At 39.6% G+C, this 16,516-nt stretch overlaps 1 protein-coding gene across 1 annotated transcript in view; it reads left to right on the plus strand.

Annotated features, from left to right (window-relative positions):
• The window catches only part of LOC150077395 (DNA damage-regulated autophagy modulator protein 1-like), a 61,610-nt gene that overhangs the window by 26,287 nt on the left and 18,807 nt on the right, over nt 1-16,516 (plus strand). The window contains exon 3 of the mRNA XM_090386873.1: nt 1,913-1,980. Within this exon, the coding sequence (XP_090242999.1) occupies nt 1,913-1,980 (68 nt within the window). The remainder of the gene's footprint in view (nt 1-1,912; nt 1,981-16,516) is intronic.

The raw sequence follows: 16,516 nt of genomic DNA on the forward strand, positions 1-16,516 counted from the left end.
CCACAAAAATATACAAATGAACCAGAAAACGCTACTTAGCAAAAAGACCCAAAATCGAAGATACATTGCGTCCAACACCTCGATTCCACCAATGAAAAGCCCATAGGAAAAATGTCGCCTTTCTTCATCCATTAGGATTTGAAAGGGCTAGTAGGCTCACCCACATCGGGGAACCGAATTCGTTCTTTGAGACTAAAACTTATAGGCACTCTGAACAACTCCTCCGAGCAGTATCTGTTGGGAGAATCCTAATTGTAGTAGCACCTCACAAGACACTAACGTCATCCCGATGCGTAATTTTGTCATGAGATCTCGAAGAGAATATGGAAAAAATCTGTTCAGAACTAAAAAGCCAAGGAGTGACAACTGCAAAGAGAATATTCGTACATGGGAACGGAATCTAATCCCGACTACAAACGTCATCTTTACTTCTAACATCAATCTCTCCCAATGAGATTAAAGCTCGTTGTCTGAGCTGCACAGTATTCCATCAGTCCCAACCCGTTAAGCTGTTTAAAGTGCCAGAAATATGGACATTGACAAATGGCCTGCCGTGGTCTATTACTTGCGCTCAGTGGTTCAAAGAGTCATGAAATTGCACTCTGCAAAGCCAAAAAACCCATTTTCATTAATTTCCAAGTCGAGTAACCTGCATATTCTCAAGCATTCCAGAGGTGGAAGGTAGAAAAGGAAATACAACGTCTAAGAGCAGAGCTGAACATCTCATACCAGGAGGCCAGAAATAAATCAGTTAAACAAGAAAATAGCAATATGAAAACATATTTTGAAACGTTGAGAATAAATGGTCGATTGGAATCTAAACAGAAATTACTGTTCCTCTGAAAGAGTCATTTACGCCTACCACCTGATACTTACTGAGCTCAGAAAAATCAGCACATAAATCTTAGTCAGCTGCCACTCCACTATCGGTACCACTCAGTGCACTAGTATTACAAAATCGATCATTAAAATAACAGTACCGAAAACTCAACCCCATTGGGGGTAAAAGAAAAAATGAATGTCGAAACAAAAGAGCCACCTAATGTCTCATTCCTGAAACTCTTTGATGAGGAGAAAATAGACACAGGAATGCGTCCATATTTCCCCAAAAGAGATAAATCCAAGACTAGTAAAAGTAAGCCCTCAGCACTTCGAAGCCGACCGAAGGATCCAGCAAGCCCACGCAGTGGCTAAATTCCTACGGTGGAATGGTCGTAGATTCCGATGAAATGCAGAAGACGTCAATGTACTCCTGCAAAAGCACGAACCATCTTCCTTTTGATTACAGGAGACTTATCTAAAGGCAAATGCTGACCCCAGCATGCCTAAGAGTACTATCATTGGTAAGGATGGAATTATGGACAGCCCTGCTCATGGAGGAGCCGCAATCCTCTTGGACAACCAAATCCTATTTCAACCTCTGCTACTTAGAACCAGCATAAAGGCTGTAGCAATTCGCCTTGTAGCGGGATATTTTATTAACCGTCTGCTGTATATAATTTGCCATTTGAAACTGACATTCCTCAGAAAGGAGCAAACCGCATAACCATAACAAAATCATCCCCCTTGATGACCTTGTGCAGTTTGCCCCTTTTCTTACTTCTTGAGGATTTTAATGGACATATAATTGTGAAGGAAGTTTATTAATTATAATGCTACAATTCTAAAATATGTAATGAAAAATTATTTGGATTGCTGCTTCAATCTTGCATATTAAAAATCCTTACAAAATGATGATCTGTATTAATTATATACTGTAGCACCCATTGAATAAATGAAACTTTCTATAATCAATAATTTTACTTCAATAAAAAAAATAAAATTTTCAGCAGGATAAAATAACACAGGAAATATGCCTTTTTTTTTCCTAACTTATGGCTGTGAATAATTATTTTTTATTGTTAAATTTCAGCCAGTCTGGTGGAATTCCTCCTCAGAGTGGTGTGTTTTCGTTTCTTATGTATGTTGCTGTATATTTCGGTGAGTGATGCAATTTACACTCAATTAGCAATGAAATGATTATTTATATATTTTATTTATTTTTAGATGGCCCGGCCTATAGCAAAAAGAAAAACAAGATTAGGCTCAACAGGTAGTCAATCACACTAGGCATTTCCCTCCATAGCGTCAGCCCTGGGTGGAAGAGACAACCCCCCTCCGGCTAAAAGGAGAGAAAGGATGCCTATCTTTTCCACCAATGGAGCCCACGAGCTCAGCGTACGATAACTCTGAAACCGATCGTGATGGTTCAAATGCAAAAAGACTGAAAAGTGAAATGCTTTAACGAGATCGTGCAAGATTTCTCCTAATTCATTTCTTGACAAATTTTTTTGTGAGCAAACGTTTTCTATTTCTTATTCAGAAAGGTTTAGAAAATGCTGCGGTCCACTTTAAGCAGTCAAAAGACTACAATCCGGGAAGGCTCGGGTGCCAAGCGAATCTTGAGGCCAAACGATCTTCTCTGCGATTACATTAGAGATAATTTTCCTTTTGAGTTTAGACGTTTTTCTTCGTTTTTTTCAATATATAATAAGCGTTTTCTATCTTAGAGGATAAGGAGAAGTGTCCAGGAAGGAAAGTAACCTGTCTCTTTTTTCTATTTACTAACCTTCTATTTACTCGCTTGGTCACTTGGTGGCACCACTTCTGTCTCCCCGTGGCGGGGCTGGACCTGGGTGAATAAACATCACCAAGGACTAAAAGCAGTTTAAGATGGAGAAAGTTAATTCCAATGTAGGCGATTACACAGAGCTGAACATGTCTCAGGTTAAAAGAATGAAAATCAATACTTCTCAACCTACTGTTCCTTTCTTCTTGGTGGTGGTACATTCTTAACTACATAACCCATTGGGAAACTACCGTGTGGAAGACTATAGAGTCCATGATTGGCTCACCAAAAATGATAAAACGACTACGATTAGGTGATCTCTTAGTAGAAATCTCACTAAGTCATCAGTCTGAGAAATATTTAAAACAAAAACCTTTGTGGGATTATCAGTTGACATTATCCCACATAAATCCCTGAATATATCAAAGGGTGTTATAACAGAATGGAACCTTTTAATGGTGTCAGAGCAAGAGATGCTACATGAGCTAACAGATCAACAAATGATACATGTTAGGAGGTTAATGATGAACAAAGATGGCATTCTCACTCCAAATATGGCAGTTTACACAGTGGGAATCGTGTGTAGGATCTCCAGCTGTCTTTCCAGACACCATTATATCTCAGCAGTCGGACTCGTGTGTAGGATCTGCAGGTCTCTTTCCAGATACTATTATATTTCAGCAGATTCTTCCTCAGTATGGCATATACACTGAAGTTAGCCTTGGATCACATTCGAACTTTTCAATACCAAAGGTCAATAATACACCGATGAGGCAAAACATAATGACACAATGCAAATCGAAGCAACTGCAGGTGAACTGCGGCGTGAGCGCGGGTCGGGACACGGTATAAAAATACTTGATACTGAGCTCCGTTAAGCAGTGTTACTCTTGTTCTTCAGATGGGAAAGGCAGCGGACTTAAGCGAGTTTGACAAAGGCCAAATTGTAATGGCCAGACGACTGGGTCAGAGCATATCCGAAACGGCATGGCTGTGGTGGGATGCTCACGGTCATCCGTGGTTAGTACCTACCGAAAGTGGTCCGAGGAGGGAAAACCCACGAACCGCCGGCGAGGTGTTGGACAGCCATGGCTCATCGATGCTCAAGGTAAGCGAAGGCTCTCCCGGATGGTACGTGGCAACGTACCATCCGGGAGAGCCTTCGGCAACAGAAGGGCGACTGTGGCGCAACTCGCCGGCAATTGGAATGCTGGTGACGGGAGTAATGTGTCAAAACACACAGTACGTCAAACCCTTCTGAGAAAGGGGCTGCGTAGCCGCAGGCTGCTCCGAGTGTCCATGCTGACCACGGTTCACCGGCGACAGCGCTTACAATGGGCAAGCGAGCATCGAAACTGGACTTTGAGTGATTGGAAGAAGGTCGTCTGGTCCGATGAATCACGTTTCCTGTTGCACCATGGGGACACGGGTACGTGTGCGTCGTTTACCTGGGGAAGTGATGGCGCCTGGATGCACCGTGGGACGAACACAAGCCTGTGACAGCGGTAGTAGGAGTGATAGTACTTTGAAAAGAATTTCGCAACGGGTGGTCTACCACACGCCGTACCCACCGACGGTGATGACGTCATCAATCATGTGACTATTCTCCCCATGATGCATTAAAGTTCAATCGTGATTTAAATTTACTGCATCGTGATTCAACTTTTATTGCATTTAACGCAATCCCTTTGCATGGTGATGACATCATAATCCTTGGGTGTAATTCCAGGTATTTGTGTGTTCTTTTATTTCATTTTTGTTATAATTATTTGCACTCACATTTTTTTAATTAACGGTAAAACAAATAAATTATTTTTAAATTGCTTAATGACCGTTATTTATTTTGAACACAATGTGTTTTCTTCCTTTATCATCCCAAACAAAGGTAACATGGAGAAATTATAAAGTTAAATGAAATAATTTCCACACTGTGGTTAAATCTCTGAAATATTCAATTTTTGTTATAATGTACCTGTAAGTTATTATGGGAAATTATAAAGTTTGAAATTAATTCTAAGGTGAAATTAAAAAGTTAAAGGAAATTTTTCAAAAGCTGTGCGAAAATTATACGGTTGTAACTTATAAATTACAACATTTTTTCAAAAATTTTCCCAGCATTTGCGCGAAACGTGTAACTTGTATACTGATATGTCCATAATCCTGACTCCTGGAAATATGTCCATAATCCTGGAAACTCAATATAGGTAGAATTCTGAGAAAACCCAAAATCAGCAGCGCCATAAGCCTCCATAAATGCATTGAAATTATATAACGGTATAATTTCCACTGTAGTTTGGAATTGTAATTCAGTATTTTGTAATTCAGAATAACATTTTTTATTCAGAATCAGTGTTTTTCAGGGTGTTTTAGATGTCATAAACAAAGTATCAACCGGCTTGTAAATGTGGTGAACATGGGTGTATAGACCGCCGAGTAGACGGAATTCCTAGAAAAACCCAAAACATCATAAACAACATGTATATATTTAGAACCTATTTTCCAGATCTAATTTTAAAACTTCATAAATGAACGTTCTGTTATGCTAATAGAAATGAGAATATACGGATATAAGCACCTAAAATTAAAAGATTTTCTTATTTTCACTTCCTATTTGTAGGTTTTATGTATATTTTATATATTTGTATATGTATATTTTAACCGTTAGGGAATAACACAGCCTGGTACTTCACAAATCTTACGAAAGATAGCATTTGTTTGTCCATAAGCTCTTCACTGAAAATTGGAAATTTGAGAAAACCACACTAACCTTTAGATATTTTGCGTGTCCGTCCCGTTATACTCTTTTCAATTGCCAGAATTTGTACGAAATCGAACTTTTTGTAACAGTTTCTCTTCCGAAATGGGCACAGAGCTCGCCGTTGTCCCTAACGCGATTTCGCCCACTTTTAAAACCAACCCACAGGGTTTTATACATCCCAACTCAAAAATGGCGCAAAACGACTGTAAAAACGGTTCGCACCAACTCATTGGCATTATTGAAATTAGGAAAAATAAATAATAAATACTACATTCACTAGTAGTTTAACCTACATTGACTATTAGTTTAAAATCAACACTTGTTGATAAGCTCATTGGGGGAAAAAAGTAACATTCAATTTCGGGTTCGGGTCCTTGAGGATCCAAAACAGTAAAAAGTTGAGATTTATTTTTAATAAATTTTCAGTTATCCATAAACACTTTGTAACCTTTTCACAAAGTTAAAATGAACTTAAAAGTCTTACTTTACGCATTTTCCGTATAGTATAAGATAAGGTTCAACATGAGTACCATTTCAAATCATAAAAGTCGAATGAGTTTACTCATTGGCATGAAAAAAAAAATCTGAAATTGTTTCCATTGAAACAGTGGAACGTTTAGAATTAGAAAAATTGTCAGAAAGAGAGAAAATAATTGACTTTTTTAAATGAAAACGCTATTTCCCTTGTACCCAAGGGATATGTTTGTCACATTTTAATTAAATTTGATTACACATCACATTTTTGCACTGTCAAAACTCGAAATTCATTCATTGTAGACACCCAAACGCAGCTGATTGATTATTAAAAGTTTACATGGTATTGCTTTCACAAAACAGTAAAAAGCTGGGTGGAAACACACAAAATACTGTCAAGAGACCGAAATATAAGAAAACACAGCTTCAACATTTATTCAACCTTGAGACCCCACCACAACTTCACAAGTTCTTAACCACCCCCTTCAAAAGGATTATGTTGTTTCAACTCTTTAAGAGTTGAAACAACTCTTAAACAACTCTAAGGTTAAAAATATATATAGTGTTATCCCTGACATAATTACCTTTTAGATCTTTTCGTGTTTCCAGGAAATCCTTTATCCCTCAAATTATCAGAAATTACACATGTGGAATCAATAGAACGTATTAGAATTAGTGAAAAATAATACTGTACTGTTTTTTCAAATAAAGGCCCCACGTGCCAAGCGATTTTGTGATCAAGTGCCTTTGCCTGTAAATTAGCACTCTTTCTTGGTGAAATAAAATCGTTTCCTTATTTTCAGCATTACATTAACACTCAATTTATTCAGTAAAGAAAACACTTTACTAGATCAGAAGGAAGAGTAACCTTCTTTCTTCTCTTAATTTTTTTGTTTTACTACTAGCTCACTATCGCTTGGTCACAAAGGTGGCAATGCTCTTGCCTCCACGTGACGGGGCCGGTAAACTGGAAGGGAAAAGCTCTCTCTTCCAGGGGGAAATGGAGCAAACCGTTACTAAAACCCAGAAATACACTGGGTGCATAGATTAGGCCCCCACAAGGCGAGAACAGTCGGAGACTGATTTTGTAGCAGCTAAACGTCAAAAGATTGACGTAGCCAGAACCAAAACTCCAACTTTCTTTATTATTCACTCGATCCAAGAACAACCTATTGGCAAACTTTCGCTGTTTCTAGTGCAGAAATGCCTAGAAAGCATAATAGGTACCCCAAAGACAGTTCTTCGCTTAAGATCAGGTGACTTACTGGTTGAAGTTGCCACTGCTCGACAATCTGAGCAACTACTGAAACAAAAAAAGTTTGGTGGAACTTCTATTACAGTTACACCACATGTCTCCTTGAACATGTCAAGAGGTGTCATCATCGAACTTGTCAGATGAATAACTAAAACTTTAACTACAAGACCAAGGAGTCATAAATGTCAGAAGACTAATGACAAAAGAAGGATGGCATACTAGTTCCTACTCGAAACGTAATGCTCACTTTCGATGACCCTAAACCACCAACAGCGATCAAAGTAGGTTATTTTAATTGCCATGTTAGAGCGTATATTCCAAACCCCTTACGCTGATACAAGTGCCAGAAGTTTGGGCACTCACAGACATTCTGTTGAGGAGCAGCTGCCTGTGCCGCATGTGGATCGATTGCACACACGATTACCGATTGCACAGCTACAACGCCTAGTTTGTCCTAACTGAAGAGAAGCTCATCCGGCGTTTTCCAAAGAGTGTCCCATTTGGAAAAGGGAAAAAATGTACAGAGGTACAAAATTGAACGGCCCCGGGTGCCAAGCGTTCCGTGGCCAAGCGATCCTAGTGCGTCTGTAAAAGCGTTTTTTCTAAAGAGATTTCCAGCGAATAGATTCTATTTTTTGTTTCAACAACCGTTTTTCTTGATTTCTCGATCAAAGTAGCTCTTTCGCACTACAAGAAGTAGGCAAAGGCCCAGGAAGGAAAACCACCTTTCTGTTTCTTTTTATATTAATACTAACTTCCTAACCCAGCCGCTTGGTCACCTTGTGGCACTGCTCCTGCCTCCCCGTGGCGGGGCCGGAAACCTGGGTGGTAAAGCAAACCCCCAGGGCCAAAAGGAGCAAAACATGGACTTTGAAAACTTTCCCCCGATCCAGACAGCAAATCCAAATTCAAAGGATTTGCATCAACCTAATGATGACAAAACCAACCGAAAGAGACTGAAGACGGATGATTCCCTAATAGAACATCCGAGTTTCCTGATCCTGCATTCCTTAGCGAACCAGGCCCTAGGCAATCTATCGCCATTCCTCATACAAAAATGTCTGGAAAATGTAGCAGGTTCCCCCAAAATGGTGCGCCGTCTCAAATCTGGCGACCTGTTGGTTGAGACTACAAGCTCTAAACATTCAGAGTACCTTCTCAAGCTCACAACGTTCAATGGAATCCCTGTTAAGGTGTCACCACACGCAACACTCAATACCCCCAAGGGTGTTATCTCAGAATGGGACCTAATGAATGTCTCAGAAGAGGAAATTGTCAACGAATTGCAGGATCAGAAGGTCATACAAGCGAAGAGAATCATGATTAAGAAAGATGGCGAACTTATTCCAACACGCAGTATCATACTGACATTTAGCTCACCCAACCTACCATCATCAGTAAAAGCCGGGTATTTGAACTGCCGCACTCGCCCGTATATCCCAAACCCGCTAAGGTGCTATAAATGTCAAAAATTTGGACATTCCCAAACTGTCTGTAGAGGCGATGCAGTATGCCCTAACTGTGGATCGAAGGAACATGCCCAAGCTGATTGTAAATCGCAGTCCTCACTTTGCCCTAATTGTAAAGGCAATCACCCAACTTTTTCAAAAACATGCGATCAGTGGAAATATGAGAAGAAAATTCAAAAATACAAGATAGAAAAGAAAGTCTCATTTTCCGAAGCCAGAAAATAATTACAGCAACTAATACCGATGCCAAAACGTACATATGCCGACGCTGCTCAAAAATTTCACTCAATATCAGTTCAAACAGATACATCAATCCCGCCAAGCATCTCTATTTCTGAATGGGCTCGAACTTTACTCTCTACTGTACCTCAGTCCTCAAAGCAACAGACTTCTAATAGATCTAATAACACACCAGTCACGATACCTCCTGTTACTCTTACAACTCCTGTAAGATCTACTCAAACAGAAAACTCTGATCCCGTTAACAAGCAGCATGCTGAATCTTTCTTCATGGACACGAATGAGACTTGCTCTCATGAAGAAACGGAAACCATTCTGGAAATTCATCCAGAAGATGTAATAGACGCCAGACCAATATTTTCAAAGAGAGACAAAATAAAAATTGACCGACAGAAACAGACTTCCAAAAAGCAGACAGACACAGCTTCCTCATTTAAATCCAAACAATGAAAAACATCATCCAATGGAACTGTAGAGGCTTTCGCAGCAATATCGACGACATCCACGAGATAATTAAGCGTTATAAACCAATTGGAATCTGTTTACAAGAGACATATTTAACACCTCAGGTGTCTACTTCGATAAAAAATTACACTCTCTTTCGGCAAGACAGACCTGCTACTAATAATGCTCACGGAGGTGTAGCGATACTTATAGATGGAAGAGTACCCTGCAAACGCATTCAGTTGCAAACCACTGTTGAAATTGTTGCCACACGAATAGCCATTGGCGTTACCCTAACACTTGCTTCAATCTACCTGCCACCCAGTCGCCCTTGTACCATACATGAACTTGAAGATCTCATTCAGCAGTTGCCAACCCCTTTCTGCTTATTGGGTGACTTCAATGGACACAATCCATTGTGGGGTTCTTCCAATACAGACGGACGTGGAAAAATCATTGAAATGCTTATTGAAAGACGAAATCTAACCATATTAAATACTGGTTCACCAACTTACCTCCACCTCCCAACAGGAACAGTCTCTTCAATAGATCTCTCTATCTGCTCTCCAATCCTTTTCCCTAGTATCCAGTGGACAACTCTGGATGATCCACTCAATAGTGACCACTACCCTATAATATGTAAAATTGAAACGTCACACTGCATACCTTCAGAAACTCACACAAAATGGAAATTTTCCGAGGCAGACTGGGCAAAGTATACCACTAACGTATCCTTCGACAATCAGATCATCAAATCTCATCCGATTGACACAGTTGCCGACCATATTACAAAACAGATTCTAGCAGCTGCATCCACTGCCATCCCACAGTCAAAGTCAAGCATTCATAGAAACAGAAATTATTGGTGGAACGAGGACTGTAAGAATATAAAAAAAGAAAAAAACCGTGCATGGAATTTATTCCGCAAACATCCTACCACCACTAATCTTATAAATTACAAGAAAATTAGAGCTAAAGAACGTCATATTAGAAAGAAAGCAAAAAGAGACTCTTGGGTTCGATTCGCAACTACAATTAATAAAAATACTGATGTAAGAATTATTTGGAGGAAAATAAGACAATTAAATGGTAAATTTCCCCCTTTGTCGTCCCCACTTTTCACCGTGAATGGACAGGAGCTATCTACTCCTGCAGAGATTGCAAATGCTCTAGGGACGGTATTTTCACAGTTGTCTGACTCTACGGCATATGATCCATCATTTCAAAAGATTAAAGCTGTAGCAGAAAAATCCCATCCGAAATTTAGAACAACAACAACCTTCCAATACAATACACCACTTACTTTGGTAGAACTTCAAGAAGCTTTATCCACCGCTAAGAACAGTGCTGCTGGCCCGGATGGAATATACTACATAATGTTACAACATCTAGACAATAAATCATTATCTTCGCTACTGACCTTCTACAATCGTATATTTATGGAGCATTCCTTCCCCAGCTTCTGGCGTCATGCTTTTGTACTGGCGATACCCAAACCAGGGAAAGATCATTCTATTCCGAACAATTACAGACCCATTTCGCTCACAAGCTGCCTAAGTAAAACCATAGAAAAAATGATACACCGTCGACTAACGTGGTATCTTGATTCCCAAAATATTATCTCTGACAATCAATTTGGTTTCCGAAAACACCGATCATCTCTAGATCTCATGATCAAAGCAGAAACAGACATCAGGAATGCGTTTATCCAAAACAAACATCTAGTAATGGTATGTCTCGACATAGAGAAGGCCTTTGACACCACTTGGCGGTTTGGTATTCTGAAAGATCTTCATTCCCTGGACCTGAGAGGACACTTACCGTACTTCATACAGAATTTCCTACAACACAGGACCTTTCAAGTTCGCTATCGGCAAGTACTTTCGCAAACATACATACAAGAAGAAGGAGTCCCGCAGGGCTCTGTACTCAGTGCAACCTTATTTGCAATTAGAATAAATCAGTTGACAAAAAATATTCCAAAAGCTGTAAACTCTTACCTCTATGCTGATGATTTGACTGTCTCTTGCAGCTCGCAAAACATGAGCTTTATCGAAAGGCAGCTGCAAACATCTATAAATAACATTGAATTATGGATGATACACAATGGTTACCGACTATCCTATCAGAAATCTAGAGTCATTCACTTTTGTAATAAACGAAAGATGCATCCAGATCCAGAGATACAACTAACAAATCATCCCATCACAGTGGTGAATAGCATTCGTCTCCTTGGTTTAATTTTTGATAATAAACTGAACTTCCTAGAATATATCACACATCTAAGGACTGCTTGCCAGAAAAAAATGAATTTATTAAGAATTATCTCTTCTACATCATGGGGTGCAGATCGGTACACCTTACTTCACTTGTACAGAGCCCTGATCAGATCTCGCCTTGATTATGGCGCCCCGGTGTATGATTCTGCTAGGGAAAGCGTGCTAGCACGTCTTGCCCCTATTCAACATTCTGCCCTCAGAATTGCTGTAGGCGCTTATAGAACATCGCCAGTGCAAAGTCTTTATATCGAAGCCCATGAACCTCCGCTCAGCCTCAGGAGAAAGCTGTTACTTCTGAACTATGCAGCCAAAATTCAAAGTCTGCCTTCTCACCCCAATTGGCCAATACTTAATAATCCACAGTTCCCAATGTACTACAGAAATAAACCTAGAGCAGTTCGCCCTGCTGGCATAAGATTACAGGAATTATCACAAAATTGGAATATACATCTGAACAAAATCCTCCATGATCTGAACAGTTCAGATCCTCCCTGGTCCTTTATTAAAGCATCCTGTGACAGCTATTTCTTAAACTGGGGAAAACATTCGCTTGCAAGTACCAATATACAGCAACTGCATGCCACTCACACACAAAATTACCAAAATTTTACGCATGTATACACTGATGGATCAAAGTCTGGTAGTAAAGTCGGTGCTGCAGCTGTCTTTCCCTTTAACACTCTCTGTTTCACTTCCCACCGAATGCGGCAGTTATACAGCTGAATTATATGCTATCAAGCTTGCCTTAGAAAACATTCTCCAACTGTCCATCCAAAAAAGTGTAATATATAGTGACTCACAGAGTTCAATCTTGGCCTTGCAAAATTCCTCCTCAACAACGCATCCCTTAATAAAATCTATAAAATCTCAACTAATGCATATCCATGATCACCAACAAGTTGTCATCTTTTGCTGGATCCCAGGTCACACTGGGATATCAGGGAATGAAAAAGCAGACTATGCAGCCAAACATTCATCCAACATAGCATCGCCAGGTTACTATGTTCCATATATGGACTACAGATCCCATATAAGAAATACATGTAAAGAACAATGGACACTTCTATGGCAATCTCAACTGAATAACAAGCTGCGTGAAATAAAACCTGAACCACAGTTATGGGTTTCCAGTTTTTCTGTAAACAGAAAGGAAGAAGTCATCCTGGCTAGAGCCCGGATCGGGCACAGTCAGCTCACCCATATTTTTCTTCTTACAGGAAATGATCCTCCGCAGTGTATGCACTGCAACTCTGTTCTCACAATAAAGCACATACTCGTTGAATGTACCTTATACACTGATGCCCGAAAAGCTTCATACAGTAATCTTCAACAACCTTTGACACTCCAACAGTTCATAGGTAATAATGCAAATCTCCCGGAATTTTTCCGCTTCTTAAAACGCATAAATCTGTATAATTCTTTCTAACTGTTTTTACAGACACCGTGAAATCCTCATCTCGTTTATAGGCGCAATATGGCCTAAGTAGCCCTTGCGCCAGAAATAACCATACCAATACCAATACCAATACAAAATTGAACACAATGTCACCTACCAAGAGGCAAATTTGCTGGGTCTGCTTGTGTTTTCCCAACGAAAACAATCTGCAATCGTATTTCGTATGAATGCAGCATATACACTGCACAGCTACATGCAATAGAACTAGTCTTGTATCATATAAAATCCCACCACTACCAAAGGTGCATATTATACACTGATTCCCTAAGCGTATTACAGGCCTTATCCAATGTGAAAAGCACTCACCCAGTATTGTGTCGGGTGCAGCAAACATTACACTCCCTCTTAAAGTTAAACTTCGATATTCGCTTTTGCTGGATCCATAGCCATGTTGGTATAAGAGGCAATGATTTGGCAGATGCAGCAGCCAAATCAGCAACGTCACAAAGTAGTATCCGCTTGTCTCTCCCCTATACAGACTGCAAGCAATAAATTCACAAAAAATTATCCGTACGTTGCAAGAAGCTTGGAATGGGTGCCCTACCAACAAGCTGAATGAAATTAAGTCTGTAATAATGCATTGACATTCTAGTCAGATCAGGGTTCGCCGGGAGGAAGTAGTTCTTGCTCGTCTACGCATAGGACATTCTCACCTGACGCATTCATATTTACTGAGGGCTGATGATTGTCCTGTGTGTAGATATTGTAGCGTATTTTTAACTATTCGTCATATTTTAGTAGAATGTACATTTTTTAATAATGAACGCCGTTTATGTTTCACCCATTTGTCTGAGCCTTATACACTCAGGCAGATTTTATCGGACGACGACAATGTGTCAGATGTACTCAAGTTTTTAAAACTAATTAATCTGTATAGTTTTATTTAGATTTCTTCAATATTTAATAAATTAACTGTGTTTATGGCATATGTTATTTTATTGTATATTTTTACAAATTTCTTATATATTTATATCTTATACCTCTAGACGTGGCGCATTATAGCTTTAGATGCTGATGCGCCATAAAAATCCTAATAACCAAGAGGCCAAGAAGTCCTTTCCAGCCCTGAATGCTAATAAACCAACCTATGCTCAAGTAACCAAAAAACAAATATCAATTGCAACCCTAACGGTGGTAACCATACCCAAAATGAATCACTATCTGATTGGGCAAGGTCAGTATTGACCACGGTTCCACTAAACCAAACAGCAAGCAAAAAAAAATTAAAGCAATAAATACGCCGATTACTGTACTACGAGATGCCGTCCCTCAGGAAAACGCTACAATACGTACTTCTCCTGATGCAACCCAAATAGAAAACCATGGTCTTAGAAGATAGCTCGCAGCAAGATGAGAAAGTATTAAAACTTTATACTGACGAGGATATGGATACTGGAAAACCATACTTTTCAAAGAAGGGGAAAGGGAAACCTGAGCGAAGCAAACCTTCAGCCCCTCGAAAACAAATCGAGGGTTCTACTAAACCCAGATAATGCTTATATTTCTGTAGTAGAACTGTAGAGGATGTTGCAATAATTTAAATGACATCCAAGATCTCCTCACACAATATGAGCCCATTGCTTTCTGCCTTCAGGAAACCAACCTAACCTACATATAATTGTTTCTCTCCGAAACTATATAATTCATCGGAATGATCGTGTTGTACGCAACCCTACCAATCTGGCAGATGTTGCGTTCATAATCAATACTCAAATACCCGATAAACCACTCCCGTTGAAAACAAACTGAGGCAGTTGCAGTACGAGCCAATGTTAATTTTGACTTGACTATCGTCTCGCTATACTTGCTGCCTAATCAAAATATAAGCTATGCTGACCTACAGGAACTAGTGGTACACTTCCTCAACCCTACTTCATCCCAGGAGACCTCAACAGTCATCATCCTTTACGGGGAAATCAAAACATGGACAAACGTGGAAAAATTATAGAAAAATTACTTGACCATCACAATTTGATTACTCTCAATAATGGCGCACACACTTATACGCATTTACCTACAGGATCTACTTCAGCTATTGATGTGTCTCTATGCTCAGCATCCATATATCCTCTATTTGGATGGTCTATTCCTAGCAATCCACTGGGTAGTGACCATTACCCAGTGATAAGTCGGACTGAAACAAACATCCCCCACTTTTCAAACAGAACTGTCAAATGGAACTTTTTCAAAGCAAAATGGGACATATACAAGCAACTAGCAATACTGGAAGAAAAGCAGATGCAGCGAATATCCGTAAACTTGGCCACAGAATATATGTTTAACCAAATACTACATACAGCTGACCAAGCAATTCCAAAGCAACTCATCAAAATATCAGCACGCCCGAAATCGTGGTGGAATAATGAATGCAACACGTCAAAAAAAAAAAAAAAAAAAGAAAAGAAAAGAACAAAGCATGGGACATCTTCAGGAAGTTTCCAACAACTGCAAATCTCATCCACTTTAAACAGGCTCAGGCAAAAGCAAAACATATTAGGCAGACTAGCAAAAGAAAAGCATGGAGACCTCCACAATTACAAGAACTACAAAAATGCAAACGATATGGACCAAAATACGACGTATGTACTCAAAACATCCACGCATCAACCTTCCCATACTAACTGTAAACGGTTGTGATGTTACAACACCAGTGGAGATTGCGAATGCATTTGGCGAATCGTTCATGAGAAACTCAACCACATCTTACACGCCTCTTTTTCAGGTACACAAAGCACAGGCTGAGAAACATTTCATTAATTTAGAATCGGCATCTACTGCTGCACAGAATCTCCCCTTCATAATATCTGAATTCCACCATGCTTTAGCCACCACTAAACTCAGTGCAGCAGGATCAAATGGAATGCATTACATCATGATAGCGCAATTTACTGAACCCGCCCTTAAGATACTGTTACTTCTTTATAACAGAATTTTCAAAGAGAATACCTTCCCAGACAAATGGCACCGAGCTTATGTTTTAGCTTTTCCGAAACTAGGAAAAGACCCTACAAATCCAAAACATTACCGACCCATTGCACTCACCAACTGCATGAGCAAGGTCTTGGAAAAAATGATCAATGCCCGCCTGACCTGGTTTCTAGTCCAAAACAACCTTCTTAACCCAATACAATGCGGTTGCCGTGAAGACAGATCTACTCTTGACCTACTGATCAGGGCAGAAATAAACATCCGTGATGCTTTTGGTTCTCTTCGACATAGAAAAAGCGTTTTACACAGCTTGGAGGTATGGTATAATGCGAAACCTATACGATCTAGGACTATGCCGACACCTGCTAAAATTTATCAGAAACTTCTTCCATCATTGCTCATTTCAAGTTAGAATCAACAACCAGTTATCTTCAAGTTTTATCCAGGAAGAAGGCGTCTCACAAGGTTCAGTATTAAGTGCCACCTTATTTAACTTAACAATGAATTCCATAACACAGGATCTACCACAGACAGTGTCCACTACTCTGTATGCCGATTACTTCAGTATCTCCTGCCATTCGCCTAATATGCGAATGGTAGAAAGA

This window comes from Mastigoproctus giganteus, chromosome 12 (genome assembly GCF_048544385.1).
Source record: "Mastigoproctus giganteus isolate SK-2022 chromosome 12, ASM4854438v1, whole genome shotgun sequence".
NCBI lineage: Eukaryota > Metazoa > Arthropoda > Arachnida > Uropygi > Thelyphonidae > Mastigoproctus > Mastigoproctus giganteus.